Below are 14,798 nucleotides of genomic sequence, written 5' to 3'. Positions count from 1 at the left end.
ATTTTCTGTCATACTCTTCCTCAGGACATTTTATTTTGTTTAGTATTTGCTTGTTTATTTACTTGGAAGTATAATTTGAGTACACATACTTTAAAGAAGAAAATTTGAGGACTGCTCCTGTAGAGACTTTTTTCCCCCTCACTTACCATGGTCAGAATCAGAAATCTCGCATGGGCATCTCTTCACAGACAAGCTTTGTCCTTTCAATTTTTATTTAATTTTTAAAATTTCTGTATTTTTTTGTCTTTTCAGGGTGGCACCTATGGCATATGGAGGTTCCCAGGCTAGGGGTCAGATCAGAGCTGTAGCTGCCAGCCTACACCACAGCCACAGCCACGCAGGATCCAAGCCACGTCTGTGACCTACACCACAGCTCACAGCAACTCCGGATCCTTAACCCACTAAGTGAGGCCAGGGATCGAGTCTGCGTCCTCATGGATGCTAGTCAGATTCGTTTCCGCTGAGCCACGACAGGAACGCCAGGCTTTGTCCTTTTAAGAGAACAGGAAAGGTTTAAAGGGAAAAAGCAAACAGCAGGGAAGAGGAGCCAGCAGCCCTGTCTTCCAGCCCAGCCAGCCCTGTCCTCCTTCCCTTCTCCCTATGTCAGCCTCTCAGCCTCAGCGGAACCAAATTCCCCTTACTCTCCTGGGAGAAAGATGAAAGCCATCGTGTGGCATGAAAGGTACCTCGGCCATGAACCGGGCAATACAAGGAAGGAAGCCGTATCGAGCTCACATCTGCCCCTTCCTCTGCCAGGCCTCTGCAGTCACACAGGCAGGCTTACTAATGCCCCCTTCCCTCCCTCAGGACAACACTCTGCTCCTGATGCTCAGATCCCTGACTCCAGACATGGCTATCCCATGGCCCAGAGGACATGAAGACGGGCTCTGGAGCTGGACAGCCCTGGTTGGAGCTCCACCTCTGTCCCTTACTAACTTGCTGGCAAGTGCCTGTACCCTGCTCTCTACTCAGAACGCCCCTAACCTTGCCTCTGCATGGCACACCCTCGCATGTTGGAGGTTTTTCCTTCTTCCTGCTCAGAAAATGGCTCTGGAGCCAGACAGCCAGAGTTCCGGTCCTGGCTCCACTTAAACAAGCTCTTAAACTTCTTCGAGCTTCGGTCTCCCCATCTTAAAACGGGAAGCACATAGTGCTCTTCTCATTGGGTTGTTCTGAGGAGTCAGTGAGTTAACACACACAAATCATTGACATCTTGTGCCTGATAGTGCTGACTGCCTCTAGTTTTTCTTTTGTGTCATTAGAACACTCATCTTTCCTCATGTCTTCTCCAGAGTTGAAGCATCTCTTAGAATCCTCTAAAAACATTTTGGTTATATTTTTAAAAGTACATATTTTAGTTGTATGTTGAAAAAACAGACCCATATTTGACTATTATAGACTTGGGAAATATTTTACATCTTGAATTTTAGATATTTATACACTTAAAATTTTATTCAGTGCACATGCTTAATGTTAGGAAACATTCTAGAAATTGACTTCTTTTTTAAAAACTTTGTCGTTGTGAGCGTCAGAATGTATAGGGACCTACTTTTGGTTTTGAAACCAAACCACCTAAGAGATATACCCACTTCAAGTTACGGGGTGAATCTTCTCTCACTTTTAGGACACCAGCTAATTGATTTTTTGGTTAATCTGACAAGTATTTACTGAGCACAGTGACAGGCCTCACCTGAGGGCTTCTTGGAAAGAACTGGTCATCTGCCACAGGAAATCTCCAGCTTTTGTTTGGCAAGACCCATATTGAAATAAGGAGGAGGAGTTCCTGTTGGAGTGCAGCGGTAAGAAACTGGATGAGTATCCGTGAGGGCATGGGTTCAATCCCTGGCTCCACTCAGTGGGTTAAAGATCCAGTGTTGCTGTGGCTGTGGTGTAGGCTGGCTGCTACAGCTCTGATTCGACCCCTAGCTGGGAACTGGTTGAACTGGTGTGGCCATAAAAAAAAAAAAAGGGATAGTGTGGGGCTCAGGCGGTGACTTATAGCTGTAAGAAGCCCTGAAGCTGAGTGAAGAAAATTTTCCAGCAACTCTCCAGAGCTTCAATCAAATTGAAATCATGCACAGAATAAAATCATGTATTCATGACGAAAAACAGAGCATCAATTGAAATAAATGCCATGTCCCCAAGGGCTAGAGCTTTAGTGAGACGGATGGTAGGAGATCCTGGCAGTGCAGGGGCCAGTGCCAAAGGGGGAGGATCTCGAGCATGACTCTGTCTCGAATGTGAATTGTATCACCACTCTGCTCCTCCGCTCTGGTGCCTGGCCACCCTTAGTGGCTGTAAAATTAAACATTTTGAACCAATAATTGAGCCAAGAGATGAGTATGTCTTTGGGTCAATTGTGTGTGTAGTTCTATCATCTAATAATTCTTAGGGTTAGAAAAGAAGCGCATGTGGCATCATAATAACTGTACCCTAGAAGTGTGTGTAAAGGACCAAGGAGTGAAGAAAGGAGCAGTTCTGAGGCATTCGGAGACTTCCCTAGGGAGGTGCCATCGGAGCACAACGTTGAACAGAGATTTGCTAAGTGGAAAAGAGAGGGAAGAGCCTTCGCTTCCAAGTGCTCAGGCCCTGGGTAGCCAGAAGCTCAGAGTGCTCCGTCTGAAGGACTGGAGTTGAGGTGGAGGGTGCCTGGCATCGTGGTGGTGGAGGTGTAGAGGAAGGGAGATACACAGGATGTGCTTCATTAGTGCTCAAGGCAGCCGCGTGTTGAGCTTCTACTCCCTGAGTACCTCCTCTGTATAGTGCTCTGCCAGACCTACCCATTTCTGGCACTGTCCCCAGCAGAAATGGGGCATTTTAAGAACATCTTGGTGCCTTGGTGCTAGAGCACCAGACTGAAATACAGGTCTTTATTTTATCCTTGCCATTTCATCGTTTGCTTCCCCCTACCCCCCACCCCCCGTGACCCCCATACCTGTGGTCATGCTCCTTTAAGCAAAAACTCCTAAGATTTTGCTTAGGTCATTTGGCTAATCCACCTTTAAGCTAAGGCTTATACGGTTTGTCCAGAGTCTATGACAGTTACTCCTGGGGTTGGCAGTCTTTGCTGTCTCTCAAGACCTTGGCACACTTGTCTTACATATACAGTGTTGGTAAAGATACACTCGGTTCTTTTGGAAAGGAACAGTCTTAACAGACCCTATGGGAAAAGCCGGAACTGAAGCAGCTTAAGCAAGAGAGACCATGACTGTGGTTGTCTGCCGCCGTCCTGCCCTGCCCCATGCTTACCGAGCAGACTCAGCCTGTTCTCCAGCCCCTGCTGCACATGGGGTCAAGCAGTGTGTCTTTGATGTCTCAGGTTGAACTGGGTTGGGATGGATCATGTGGAGGCTGCTGTGGGCCGAAGGGAAGTGTCACAGTCCTTGCTGCCTGGTGGGCTGCCAGCCCCCTTGCTGAGGCAGTCACCTAACAGTCACCTAAGATACCTTAGGAAGACGAGCACTAATTTACCTGTGGGGTACCCTTCTGGTAGCATGATGCATTGAACTGATGCCTCATAACCTCCTAAAGAAAGGAGGCAGCCAACAGTGTTAAAACGTTACTGGTTAATCATGAGGAGGCTGAAGCCTGGATAGGTTTATGGGCCTGCACAGAGTTACACAATGCCTCAGTGTCTGGCCTGGGAATGAAGCCTGAGTTTGCTGCTTGCTGTCAGGACAGCCGACGGCATTGTGTTTAGCATTGTACGACAGTGAAAGGGGCTTACTCTTAACAATGCCAGGGCTGCTTTAGGAGACAGACACAATGAACTTTGGTACAGTATAGTCTAGAGGCCAAAAGGAGTAATTTTAAGTAAATTGACTATGAGATCCAAAGCTTCATTAAGTTTTAAAACAAAAACCCAGTGAAAACTCTATACAGTTTTTAGGAACTGACTCAAAAAAAATGAACATTCATCTCCCATTTGAAGTAGCATAGTTTCAAAAGTCTTACTTTTGTTGGCTCCAAGTCTGACAGTGTCTCTGTTAACCATAGGATTTATTTCAAATAAGTTACAGACTCTTTGAATATTTGTTTCAAATATTCTGCCTTATACTAATTATCAGTCTAACCTTTATGCTTTTTATATTCTAAAACGTCTTACCTCTAGAGCCTGTGTTTGTGTGTGTGTGTGTGGAGGGGGGGGAATCTTGTTTTATTCAGATGTACTTTGAGTTCATGCAAAACAGTTGGAATTACAGAGCCTGAAATTCAGGAAAGAGATGGAGAGGAGGGGAGATGGCAGCTTAGGTGCCTTTACCATCCTCATGATTGGAAGTGGGGTGTATTGCTTCTCGGCCTTTTGGCTAAGATCAATTGTGGAAGTGGGGTGTGTGTGATGTCCCTGGGGAGAAGACAGAGGAGGTGAAAGGAGAGAGTGGAGTGGACCATAACTGTTAAATTGCCTTTTATGTCAGACATATCTTAGGTGGCCTAGAAGGAATTAACAAGTGATGTAGGTAGTATTGGGCTTGACTACAAAGTTTGTAACTCGGAATTTTGAAAAAGAACATGAAGATGGAATTTGGAACTTTTCGGCCAAATATGTTAAGTAATATTGGCATGTAAATGATTTAAAAGGCCCTGTATAGCATTAGTCACCTGCAATCTTGTTTTGTATTCAAGATTGATGACAGTTTGGGCCAGGATATTTGGACTGGTCTCTTTCCAGTCCAGGGATTTCTGGCAGTGGAGCTGAGCATGAATAGGGGTGTCCAGAACAGAAAGAAGGTTTCTCCTCCTCTTCCCCCAACAAAGATCAGAGCAGCCCAGGAAGAGAAACCACCATGTGCTCGTGGTACCTGTCAAGAGTTGAACTTGACGGAGCGCTCCTTAGTGAATAGCTGCTAGCTGATCTTGGAGAGGATATATACAGACATCTTTCTCTGAGGAAAATGCTCATCATGAGGCCAGGAGACATGTTTCTTTTATGGGTAAGGAAAAGCTTGCAGAAAGTTAGACAGTACCGGCCAGCTTCCATATGAATCAAGGATGGCATCTAGAATGCTTTTTGTAGTTTTAGTCATTAATCTTAGAGGAGAGGCCAAATGGAACTCAAGTAAGGCCAGCGGAGAACCACCAAGAGGATGGAGGAGTGGGTGGGGATGCTATATGAAGGCAGAATAAAATAATTAGGACTCCTCAGGCTTGAAAAGACCAAGAAGAAAAATATGATTAGAGTTTAATAAATCCATGAAGAATATGGATTTAATGATCATAGAATTGATCAGAAGGAGGCAGATCCTCTTAAAAGCCAAGGAAGAGTGAATTTAGGACAAAAAGAAGTTCTGTCACACCAAGAAAGTAGGTCCCACATATCAAAACCACTCTTGTGGGAACAGCGCTAAAACTTCTGGCATTGAAGCGAAGTGAAAAAGTCAAGGGTTTCTTATTTTAAGATGATGTTTTGACATGTGGGAGGCCCAGAGAGAGCAGAGATGAAGCTTTCTACTAGCCTTTACGTGTTCTTTTCTCTTTTTCTAGGTGAAATTTAAATGTCACTCATTCGTCATTCAACAGTTACCAGTGAGGGTAGTTCTGTGCCGTGTCCTTTTGCTGAGCACTGGGGATACTGGGATGGAGGTGGACAGATGTGGTTCCCACACTCTGGTGATGAATAAGACGCTGAATAGACTGTGTGGTGAATTCACAAATGTGCAGTGAGAGCTTGACACGAATTGCTAATGCACTTTTAGCATTGGAGTGAGCAGCCGGAGGAAGGGGTGCATTAGCTGAGACCTGAAAATAGACGAGCATTCGTTTGCTTTGCGAAGAGTCGAGGAAAGAGGGCAAGGCATATGCTGAGTGCCTTGAGGTACCAGAGGGTCAGTGAGACTGGAAGTGGTGGAGGGAGGGTGAGAGGAGAGTTGTGGGAGGTGAGGCTGGGGTGGGGGGTGGAGCAGGTCCTGGAGGGCCCTCTAGATCACGATGACCATAAGGGCAGCCACCTGGGGAATAGAGGGGGCAGCAGGGAATGTTCTGGGCCCATGGAGAACCTCGATGTTGTCAGATGATGGTTGCCTGACCTGGAGAGAGGCAGACAGATTCTAGAGCTATTTCAGAGGTCGTACGGACTAGACTTGGTGACTAACATAGATATGAGAGAGAAATGATCAAGCTTGATTTATGAGAGGATGACAGCCAATAGGCCTCAGATTTTATCTGAGGAAGAATTAGCTCTCTTCTCTCATGTTCTCCATACTACATAGAAATCAGTAGGTTGGCCTCCCTGTCTCCCTCTTCCTCTCTTGATTCTTTCAGGGCCTAAATACTTCAGGCTTTACAAGCTGCCACATAGATGGCCCCCAACAAATGGATGTCAAATAAGTAGAAAGACCGAACACTACATGAATGATTTCCAGTCTTCCCCAATCCCCTTGTCAACTCTTGCAGGGCCAACAACAGCTCATAGTACCCTGAGGTCAGTTGACCTGAAGCAAAGCTTAGCAAAGGTCAAGACAGCAGTGACATATGCATGAACTCTACTTAATGGTTTTTCAGAGCATTTTATTTTGAAATGATATCAAAATGTTGTAAGACTCGTTCAAGGAACTTTCCTAGAAACTCAACACAGCTTCTCCAATTAATAACATTTTACCATGTTGGCTTTGTTATGCTCCTTACCATGTAGCATGGGGATGGTGATGGGGAGAGAGATTAGAAGTGTTCTTACCAGTTCATGCATACGTCACGACCCTTCACTTCTAAGTACTTTAGTGTGTGTTAGCTTGGGACAGTGCTATTCCTTATGCAGCCACAGTCCAGTGACTAAACTCAGGAAGTTTAGCCTTATGTAATAGTATCTTTGCAGTCTCTAATAGTTAGTCTCTATTCAGCTGTCACCTGTTGTCCTACCAGTGTTGTCTGTTGTCCCACCAGTGTCGTTGATGGCATTTTCCCCCACCTGATCCGGATCTAATCCCGGAATCTCTGCATGCCATATGCCTCTTGAGCCTTCTTTAACCTGGAATAGTTCCTCAGCCTTTCTTTGAGATTTGAGAGGCGAAAAGGCCCTCCATCCTGCACACTGCTCCTCAGGGTGGTATCCTCTGACTTCCCAGTGCTAGGATTCAGATGGTGCATTTGGGCAGAAAAGTTGTGTGATAATAGGACACCCGCACTCCTGTGGTGCCCCCATCACAGCAGGTGGGGAGCCGACAAGTCTGCAAGTGGGTCTCCTTCCTGGGATGTTACCTTTGATCGCTTGATCAAGGCCATGTCCTCTCGGCCTCACTGGAGAGTCCCCTTTCCTCCTTAGAGTGAATAGGTTATTGAATTACTTCTCAACCTGCAGTCACGTTATATGTTACTAAGCTTGGCATCCACAGTCTATTTACAAGAGCTGTATTTCCCCCTCTCTTGGCAGTGTTTTAGAGCACTCTGCTGCAAGGGACCACCGCCCGCACGCCCAGAGTATGACCTGGTCTGCATAGGCCTCACGGGCTCTGGCAAGACCAGCCTGCTGTCCAAGCTCTGCAGCGAAAACCCTGACAGCATCGTGTCAACCACAGGTGGGTGCTGGGCCGAGTCCTCACCTCTTCTTCTTCACCTCCAAGAGGCTCTCATTTCCTTTGCTTTTGGTAGGACTGCAATGCTTCTGTCAGTTGATTTTCAGATACTCTGATTTTTAAGCTAGATTTTAGTTGGGGGAGGGGGCGATGGCATCACATTGCTGCACCTTCTATCCCTCTAGTTGGTCATTTCAGTGCCAATGAATTAGAGCAACTCAGGAAAATGTTGATGGAAACAAACCCTGAAACCTGGAATTCTAGCACTGTGACAGATGGGTTCATCTCAGGCCCATTGAGTATCCTCCTCCCTTGAGGTGTCACTCTAGCCAACTCGTGTTGGTCATGTACCCCCTTCACGCTCCAGCTGATGAAGTCTAGGTCCCCTTCCCTCAGCGCTGGCATCAGGAGATGGTGGGCACAGGGGCCGTTGATCAGGTTTCCCATGTTTGCTGAGACGGCCAAGAAAAGTCAGTCTAGGCAGTGGTCCCCCATCAGGGGAGATTTTGGCAATATCTGGAGGCATTTTGGTTCTTACACCGAGGGAAGGGTGCTATTCACTGACGTCTTTTGGTTTGAGGCCAGGGATGCTGCTGAACATCCTACAGTGCATAGGATGGGCCCCAACCATAAAGAATCTTCCAGCCCAGAGTATCAAAGTGCTACCTAGAGCTTTTTTCACTCCCCAATGCTTCCCTTTTTCCCTCTGGAAATGAAGCAGGAAGGACAAGTGTTAATTAGAGAAAATCATGGAAAAATAGTTGGAGGAGATGAAAACCAGAGCTGCTGTGGAAGAATGGGGTGAGCCACTCTCTGGGAAAATTAGGAAAATTGTTTCTTCAGCAGCCTTTCTTGAGCACCAATCCTGTGCTAGGTCTCAGTGTTAGAAAGTGAGGGTAAGCAATGATCCCAGAATTTCCAGGAGACTCTGTCTACTGGCCACATAGACATGAGGCTCATGTCCAAAAATACATAAAGGAAGAAGGATGATCAGTTTAGCTTAGAATTGGGGAAGGGAAGAACGGTGTGTGATGGAGTTTTCTCCATCCGATATTGAGGACAAGCAGGAATAAGAAAGTGAGGTGAGAGGAGGAGGATTTTGGGGTGGAGTGAAAGCTTGTGTGAAAGCAGAGGGGCCTGAAACATGTTGCTGCCTCGTGGGAACCATTTCTGTGTGGCTGCAATGCATGGTTAATAGGATTCCAGGAGCTGAGTCATAAGAGATGGGCAGTGGACAAATGACACTCAGGAATTTGAGCTTTATCTCCAGACACATCAGAGTATTTTAAGCCAGGAGAAACTGTGATCAAATAGCCACTTGAGAAGGATCACACTAGCAGTAATCCCGAGGCTGAATTGTGGAGCGTGCTGTTAGCCATTGACTAAGTGGGGATGGGAGGAGGGAGGAAGAGGAGGAGGAGGGAATAGATAGGATACTTAATTTGAGGGCTAGGGTTGGTAGAGCTTGGTGGCTTTGGAGGGAGAGAGAAAGATGGCAAGGATGATTCAGGTCCTGGCTTAGGTGATAGGTGATGATGGAAGCATTGACTCAGATTTTCCAATGAGTAGCAAAAATATCGATGACCAAGAGCCTTAAATCATTTCAGGTAAGGTTTTGCTATCCACTAAGTTGGGGAAGTGCAGGCTTTGGAAATTTTTCGTATTTGGAGTTCCCATCTTGGCGCAGTGGAAATGAATCAGACTAGGAACCATGAGGTTGTGGGTTCGATCCCTGGCCTCACTCAGTGGGTCAAGGATCTGGCATTGCCATGAGCTGTGGTGTAGGTTGCCGATGTGGCTCTGATCTGGTGTTGCTGTGGTATAGGCCAGCAGCTACAGCTCTGATTCAACCCCTAGCCTGGGAACCTCCATATGCCATGGGTGCGGCCCTAAAAAGACCAAAAAAAAAGGACAAAAGTTTTTTGTATTTTATATTTGTGAACCTGTGAAGAAAAGGAGACACAACTTGATTAAAGGATGAGGAAAAGCATTGGGAGGGGGGGTTCATGGTGACTGGTGAGGCCACAGAGAGGAAGAGCAGAGCTCAAAAGTGTCCTGTTGCATGAAGCCATTTCTAACTACCTTTCTTTCCCTCGGATGAATTGAGTTTTCCTTGCTCTCCAGTGGGCAGTGTCCATTTCTCTGCATTTAGTCCCTGCAGCACTGCTGCTGACATGTCTGTCTCCCCAGCCTAGGGTATAAACCCTAAGGGAAGATGGAGCATCTTTATTTAGCTTTGGGTATTTACAATCTGGCACAAAGTTTGGGCATAGCTAAGATGCTTGTTGAGTGAATAAGCCTACAACAGTAAATTGAATCCTTATGTTTTTACATAAAATATCATACCTCTCTGAATCTCATAACGGCTTTATATGGCAGGTAAGATTCTTTTTCCATATGTTTTTAAGTCATCAGAGGCTCAAAGGTATGGTGGTATGGCTGTTGTCACACAGCTAGTGACAGAGGTAAGGTGCCAGGTCAGATGTTCAAATGAAAATTAATGGTACCCAAGCCTTAGGATTTCTGATGAGATTATTACTTGCTGGTTGTTAGTAAAATTGTGGATGTCTCTTGAGGAATGTGTTATGTAATTATGCATACTTTATTAACAATATTTCTTTTAAAGCAAATGTATTTCTTTTAAAGCAAAATAATTTCCCCCAAAATATGTAAGAATAATGCATGTATATTATTCTTCAGTTATCAAACACTATTGCTAAAAGCAGTTTTGTGTAAAAATGTACAAAATTATCTGTAAATAATTTTATAACTTACTATTTATAAATTATAATATGTTCTATATTTGCTTTATTTTGTTTTATTGAAGTATAGTTAATTTGCAAGGCTGTGATAATTTCTGCTATACAGCAAAGTGACCCAGTCATACATAGACACAAGTCCATTCTCTCTCAGATTCTTTTCCTCCATAGATCATCACAGAATACTAGAGTTTTACTCAGTCTTTTAATAATGTTTTCCTTTTACTGGAACCAGTTGTATGCTAGTTGATTTTCTGATGAATTAGTAAGTTGACTAACATTTTGGATATCTCTGTAAGTTGTCATTATCCTGGAGCAGGCACAGTGCCTTTTTAAGGCCTGTTTGGAGATCTTAGCCATCAATAAGTTTATACCTGCATTAGGATTTTAATTAGAAACACTTTACATTTATTGAATGTTTAGTTCTATTTAAGACAGAATATGATGTGTTTACTTGATGGTATAAATATGAAAGTTAAGAGAGTGATCATTTCTAACCTGGAGGATCAAAGAAGGCCTCATTTGAGTAGGCCCTCATATGATGGGTAGGATCTAAGAGAGGAATGGGGTGAGGAGAAAGGATAGAAAGCATAGGGTGTATTAGGAGAAAGGTTAGTTATCTTACTGGATGGAGCCCAAGATACAGAGGAATAGAATGAGTTGTTAACCCAAGGCTAGAGACTTAAGATTGCACATATATTATTCTTTTAAGAAGGTAGGCAGAAACAGATAAGGGAGTGGTAAGAGTTTATTTTTCAAGGAGTTTATTTTTGCAAGGAAAGTTAGCATGTGAGCATGCTAATGGACAGAAGTATAAGGGTGATGACCAGGGGAGAAGGAAATACTGAAGATAAAGCGTAGAGAGCAGGAATGAATAAAGACTTCTGATTCTAGTCAGAACAGAGTAACTAAAACTGGGTTACCCTCCTACCTGAAATAACCAAAAGAGGGGGAAAATAGACAAAATATATGAAATGGGTTTCAAGAAGGTATCAAGCATCAGGGTTAGTCATCCCTGAGTGTCAAGAAACAAATGAGTTGAGCCCCACAGTTGCCCCAGCTTACTGCCCTGACAGTGTTCTCAGGTGGTGGGACAGTTCCAGTGGACACTGAGGTAGAGCTCAGTGGAATCCCTGAATTGAGGAGAGTGGATCTGAGAGTTGGAGAGACTAGGGCAGATAGAGTTCCTAGGACGCAGCACCAGAGAGAAGAGAGTTGTCCAGAGAGAACCCTAAAGATCCTCAGAGGGTCTCCCTGGAGTATCTATCAAAGTATTCAGTGCATGCATGTGGGGAAACTGCTCAAGGCTAGGGAAAGAACCCTTTTAAAAGGCCAGTGGGAACAGTGCCTGGTGTTGACACAGAACTGAGAGTTATGCTTGTTACCACAAGCCAGATTGGAAAATTTGGAATTCACAAGGTACTGGTAGAATACTAAGGAAGGTTTTGCCTTAGGAATCGGCTCTAAGATGTTCACCTGGGCCCACCTAAAAAAAATCATATTAACAAGAGCAAAGGCTCAGTTTCCTAGAAACTTTAATGCATCCCAGAACAAACCTATGTAAGATTTACAGAAAACAAAATTATCCAGCACTTAATAAGGTAAAATTCACAATGTCTGACATTTAATCAAAAATTACTAGGCATGCAAAGAGACAGGAAAACATGATTCGTTTTGAGAATAATCCACAAGCTAAAACTGACTCATAACTGACACACAGATTAGAATTGACATTAACACTATTATAACTGTATTCTATCTGTTAATAGAGACATGGAAAATATAAAAAAAACCCATATGAAATTTATAGTGGTGAATACTTAAAATATCTGAGATGAAATGTACACCAGATAGGATTAATGACAGATTAGACATTGTAGAAGAAAGTTAAATACCTTGAGGGCATTAGCGTTAGGGACAGTTCAAAGTTGATAGAAGAAAATGCAAAAGAAAAAGGCCGGCGGGAGTTCGCATTGTAGCTCAACAGTAACAAACACGACTGGTATCCATAAGGACATGGGTTCGATCCCTGGCTTTGCTGTGAGCTGTAGTGTAGGTCGCAGATGCAGCTCAGTAGTGTAGGTCAGTGGCTGCAACTCTGATTCAACCCTTAGCCTGGGGACTGCACATGCCCCGGGTGCAACCCCGTGCCCCTCCCCCAAAAAAATAAAAAAACTAGAAAGAAAATGGAGACTGCAAGGAGCAACACTGACCTGTGGGACAACTTCGAGTCACCTAACACTGGTAATCTGAATCTGTCAGGGTGAGAGGGTGAGAAAAAGGGACAGAAAAATTATTTGGAGAAATAGGGCTGAAATGTTTTCACACTTGAAGATAAACAACAGATCCAAGAAACTCACTGAACCCCAAGCACAAAAGACGTGAACAAAACTACACCACTACACCATGGCTCATCCTAATAACATTGCTAAAACTAATGATAAGACTATGATGGCAAATTTTATAGGTCAACTTGGCTGGGCCTCAGTGCTCAGATATGTAGTCGAATACTATTCTGGATATTCCTGTGAGTGAGTTTTTATATGAAATTAATATATAAATCAGCAGGATTTGAGTAAAGATCTCTATATCATGTGGTTGGGCCTCATCTGATTAGTTGAAGGCCTCAACAGAACAAAAGACCAACTTCCCCAGAGCAAGAAGGAAGTCTTCGCTGGATGGCCTTGGGACATGAACTGCAACATTGACTCTTTCCTGGGTTTCCAATCGGCTGACTCACCCTGCAGATTTTGGATTTGCCCGGCCTCATGATATTGTGAGTCAATTCCTTACAATTTTTTTTCTATAGTCACACACACACACACCCTCTATTGGTTCTGTTTCTCTAGAGAATGCTGAGTAATATAAAAAGGAAATCTTAAAAGCAGAGAAAAGATGTTGCATAGGAACAGAGATATGAATGACATCAGTTTTCTCACTGGAAACAGTGCAAGGAAGAAGACAGTGGAATGTACCTTTATAGTACTGAATTTAAAAAAATTATTGACCTGTATCCAGCAAAAATATCTTTCAAAAGGAAAGGCAAGATAAAGACTTGTTCAGACATTACAAAAGTGAAAGCATGTATTGCTCGCAGACCAACATTATAAGAAAATGCTAAGAGAAGTTCTTCAGACGGAAGAAAAGTAATTCCATATGGACATCTGGATCTATACAAAGCAAAGTAACAGAAATGGTGACTACGTGGATAATTATATAAGATTTAGTCTTTATTTAAATCTCTTTATAAGATAATTATTAAATAAAAACAATAACAATACATTGTGGGGTTTATAGCATGTAAAAGTAAATTACATGAGAACAATAGCATAAAAGTCATAGAAAAAGGGAAGTATATTATTGTTAGCTTTTTATATATGAAGTGGTTTAATAACACTTGACGGTAGACTACAAGTTAAAGATGTATTGTAAACCCTAAAGTAACCACTGAAATAACAAAACAGAGTGAGGGACAATAAGGCAACAAATGAGAAGATAGAATTATAAAAAAAAAAAATCAAAAAGGCAGAAAAAACCAAGAATATATGAGACAAATAGAAAATAATTTGCACGGTAATACACTCAAAGCTAACCATCAATAATCAAATTAAATGCTAATGGTCTAGACTGCTCAATTAAGAGACAGATTAGGGAGTTTCCATTGTGGCTCAGTGGTAATGAACCTGACTAGTATCTATGAGGACATGGGTTTAATCCCTGACCTTGCTCAATGGGTTAAGGATCCAGCATTGCTGTGAGCTGTGGTGTAGGTAGCAGATATGACTTGGATCCAGTGTTGCTGTGGCTGTGGTGTAGGTCAGCAGCTGAAGCTCCAGTTTGACCCCCTGGCCTGGGAAGTTCCATATGCCATAGGTGCATCCGTGTAAAATAAAATAAAATAAAATAATAAAAAGTAAAAAATCCGTGAGGGGGAAATACTGAGATGATTAGATTAAAACAAAGGGACCCAACTATATGCTGACTTCTTTAACCTGTGTTTTTAAATATAATTAAAGTAAGAAGATGGAAAGAGGAGTCATGCTAAGAGGAATTAGAAGAAAGTTGGTGTGGCTGTATTAATATCAGACAAGGTAGACTTTGGAACAAAGAATAATTATGGGAATAAAAGTTCATTTTATAATGATGTAGAGGTCACTGAATCAGAGGACATAACAACGTTCAACGTTTAGGTACCTAATTACAGCTTTAAAACACATAGCAAAAACTGACAGAACTCTGAAGGGAAAGATAAAAATCTACAATTATAGTCAGAAATTTCAGTATTCAAAATTATTTTTTTCTTTCTTGACTGTACCCACAGCATATGAAAGTTCCCATGCCAGGAATTGAACCTGTGCTTCTATAGAGACAATGCCAGATCCTTAACGCACTGTTCCACAGTGGGAACTCCTCAGTATTCTGAATCATTGATCATGGGCGAAAATCAGCCAAGAGCTAGTAGACTTTAATGAGGCTATCAGCCAACTTGACCTGACTATGAACATTTATAGAACCCTCTATCCACAGCAGC

The 14,798-nt window shown here is 43.2% G+C and overlaps 1 protein-coding gene across 9 annotated transcripts in view; it reads left to right on the top strand.

Moving 5' to 3' along the window:
• The window catches only part of ARL15 (ADP ribosylation factor like GTPase 15), a 452,958-nt gene that overhangs the window by 156,574 nt on the left and 281,586 nt on the right, over positions 1-14,798 (top strand). For all 9 annotated transcript variants that reach the window (XR_002339550.1, XR_002339551.1, XM_021076685.1 and 6 more), the window contains one exon: positions 7,367-7,511. Coding sequence is in view for 7 of the 9 variants with exons in the window: in XM_021076685.1 (XP_020932344.1) it covers positions 7,367-7,511 (145 nt within the window). In the remaining 2 variants the exon portion in view is untranslated. The remainder of the gene's footprint in view (positions 1-7,366; positions 7,512-14,798) is intronic.

The sequence above is a fragment of the Sus scrofa genome, chromosome 16 (genome assembly GCF_000003025.6).
Source record: "Sus scrofa isolate TJ Tabasco breed Duroc chromosome 16, Sscrofa11.1, whole genome shotgun sequence".
Classification (NCBI taxonomy): domain Eukaryota; kingdom Metazoa; phylum Chordata; class Mammalia; order Artiodactyla; family Suidae; genus Sus; species Sus scrofa.
Note: the sequence above shows the minus strand (reverse complement) of the source record. Positions and strands in the feature narration are given on the sequence as shown.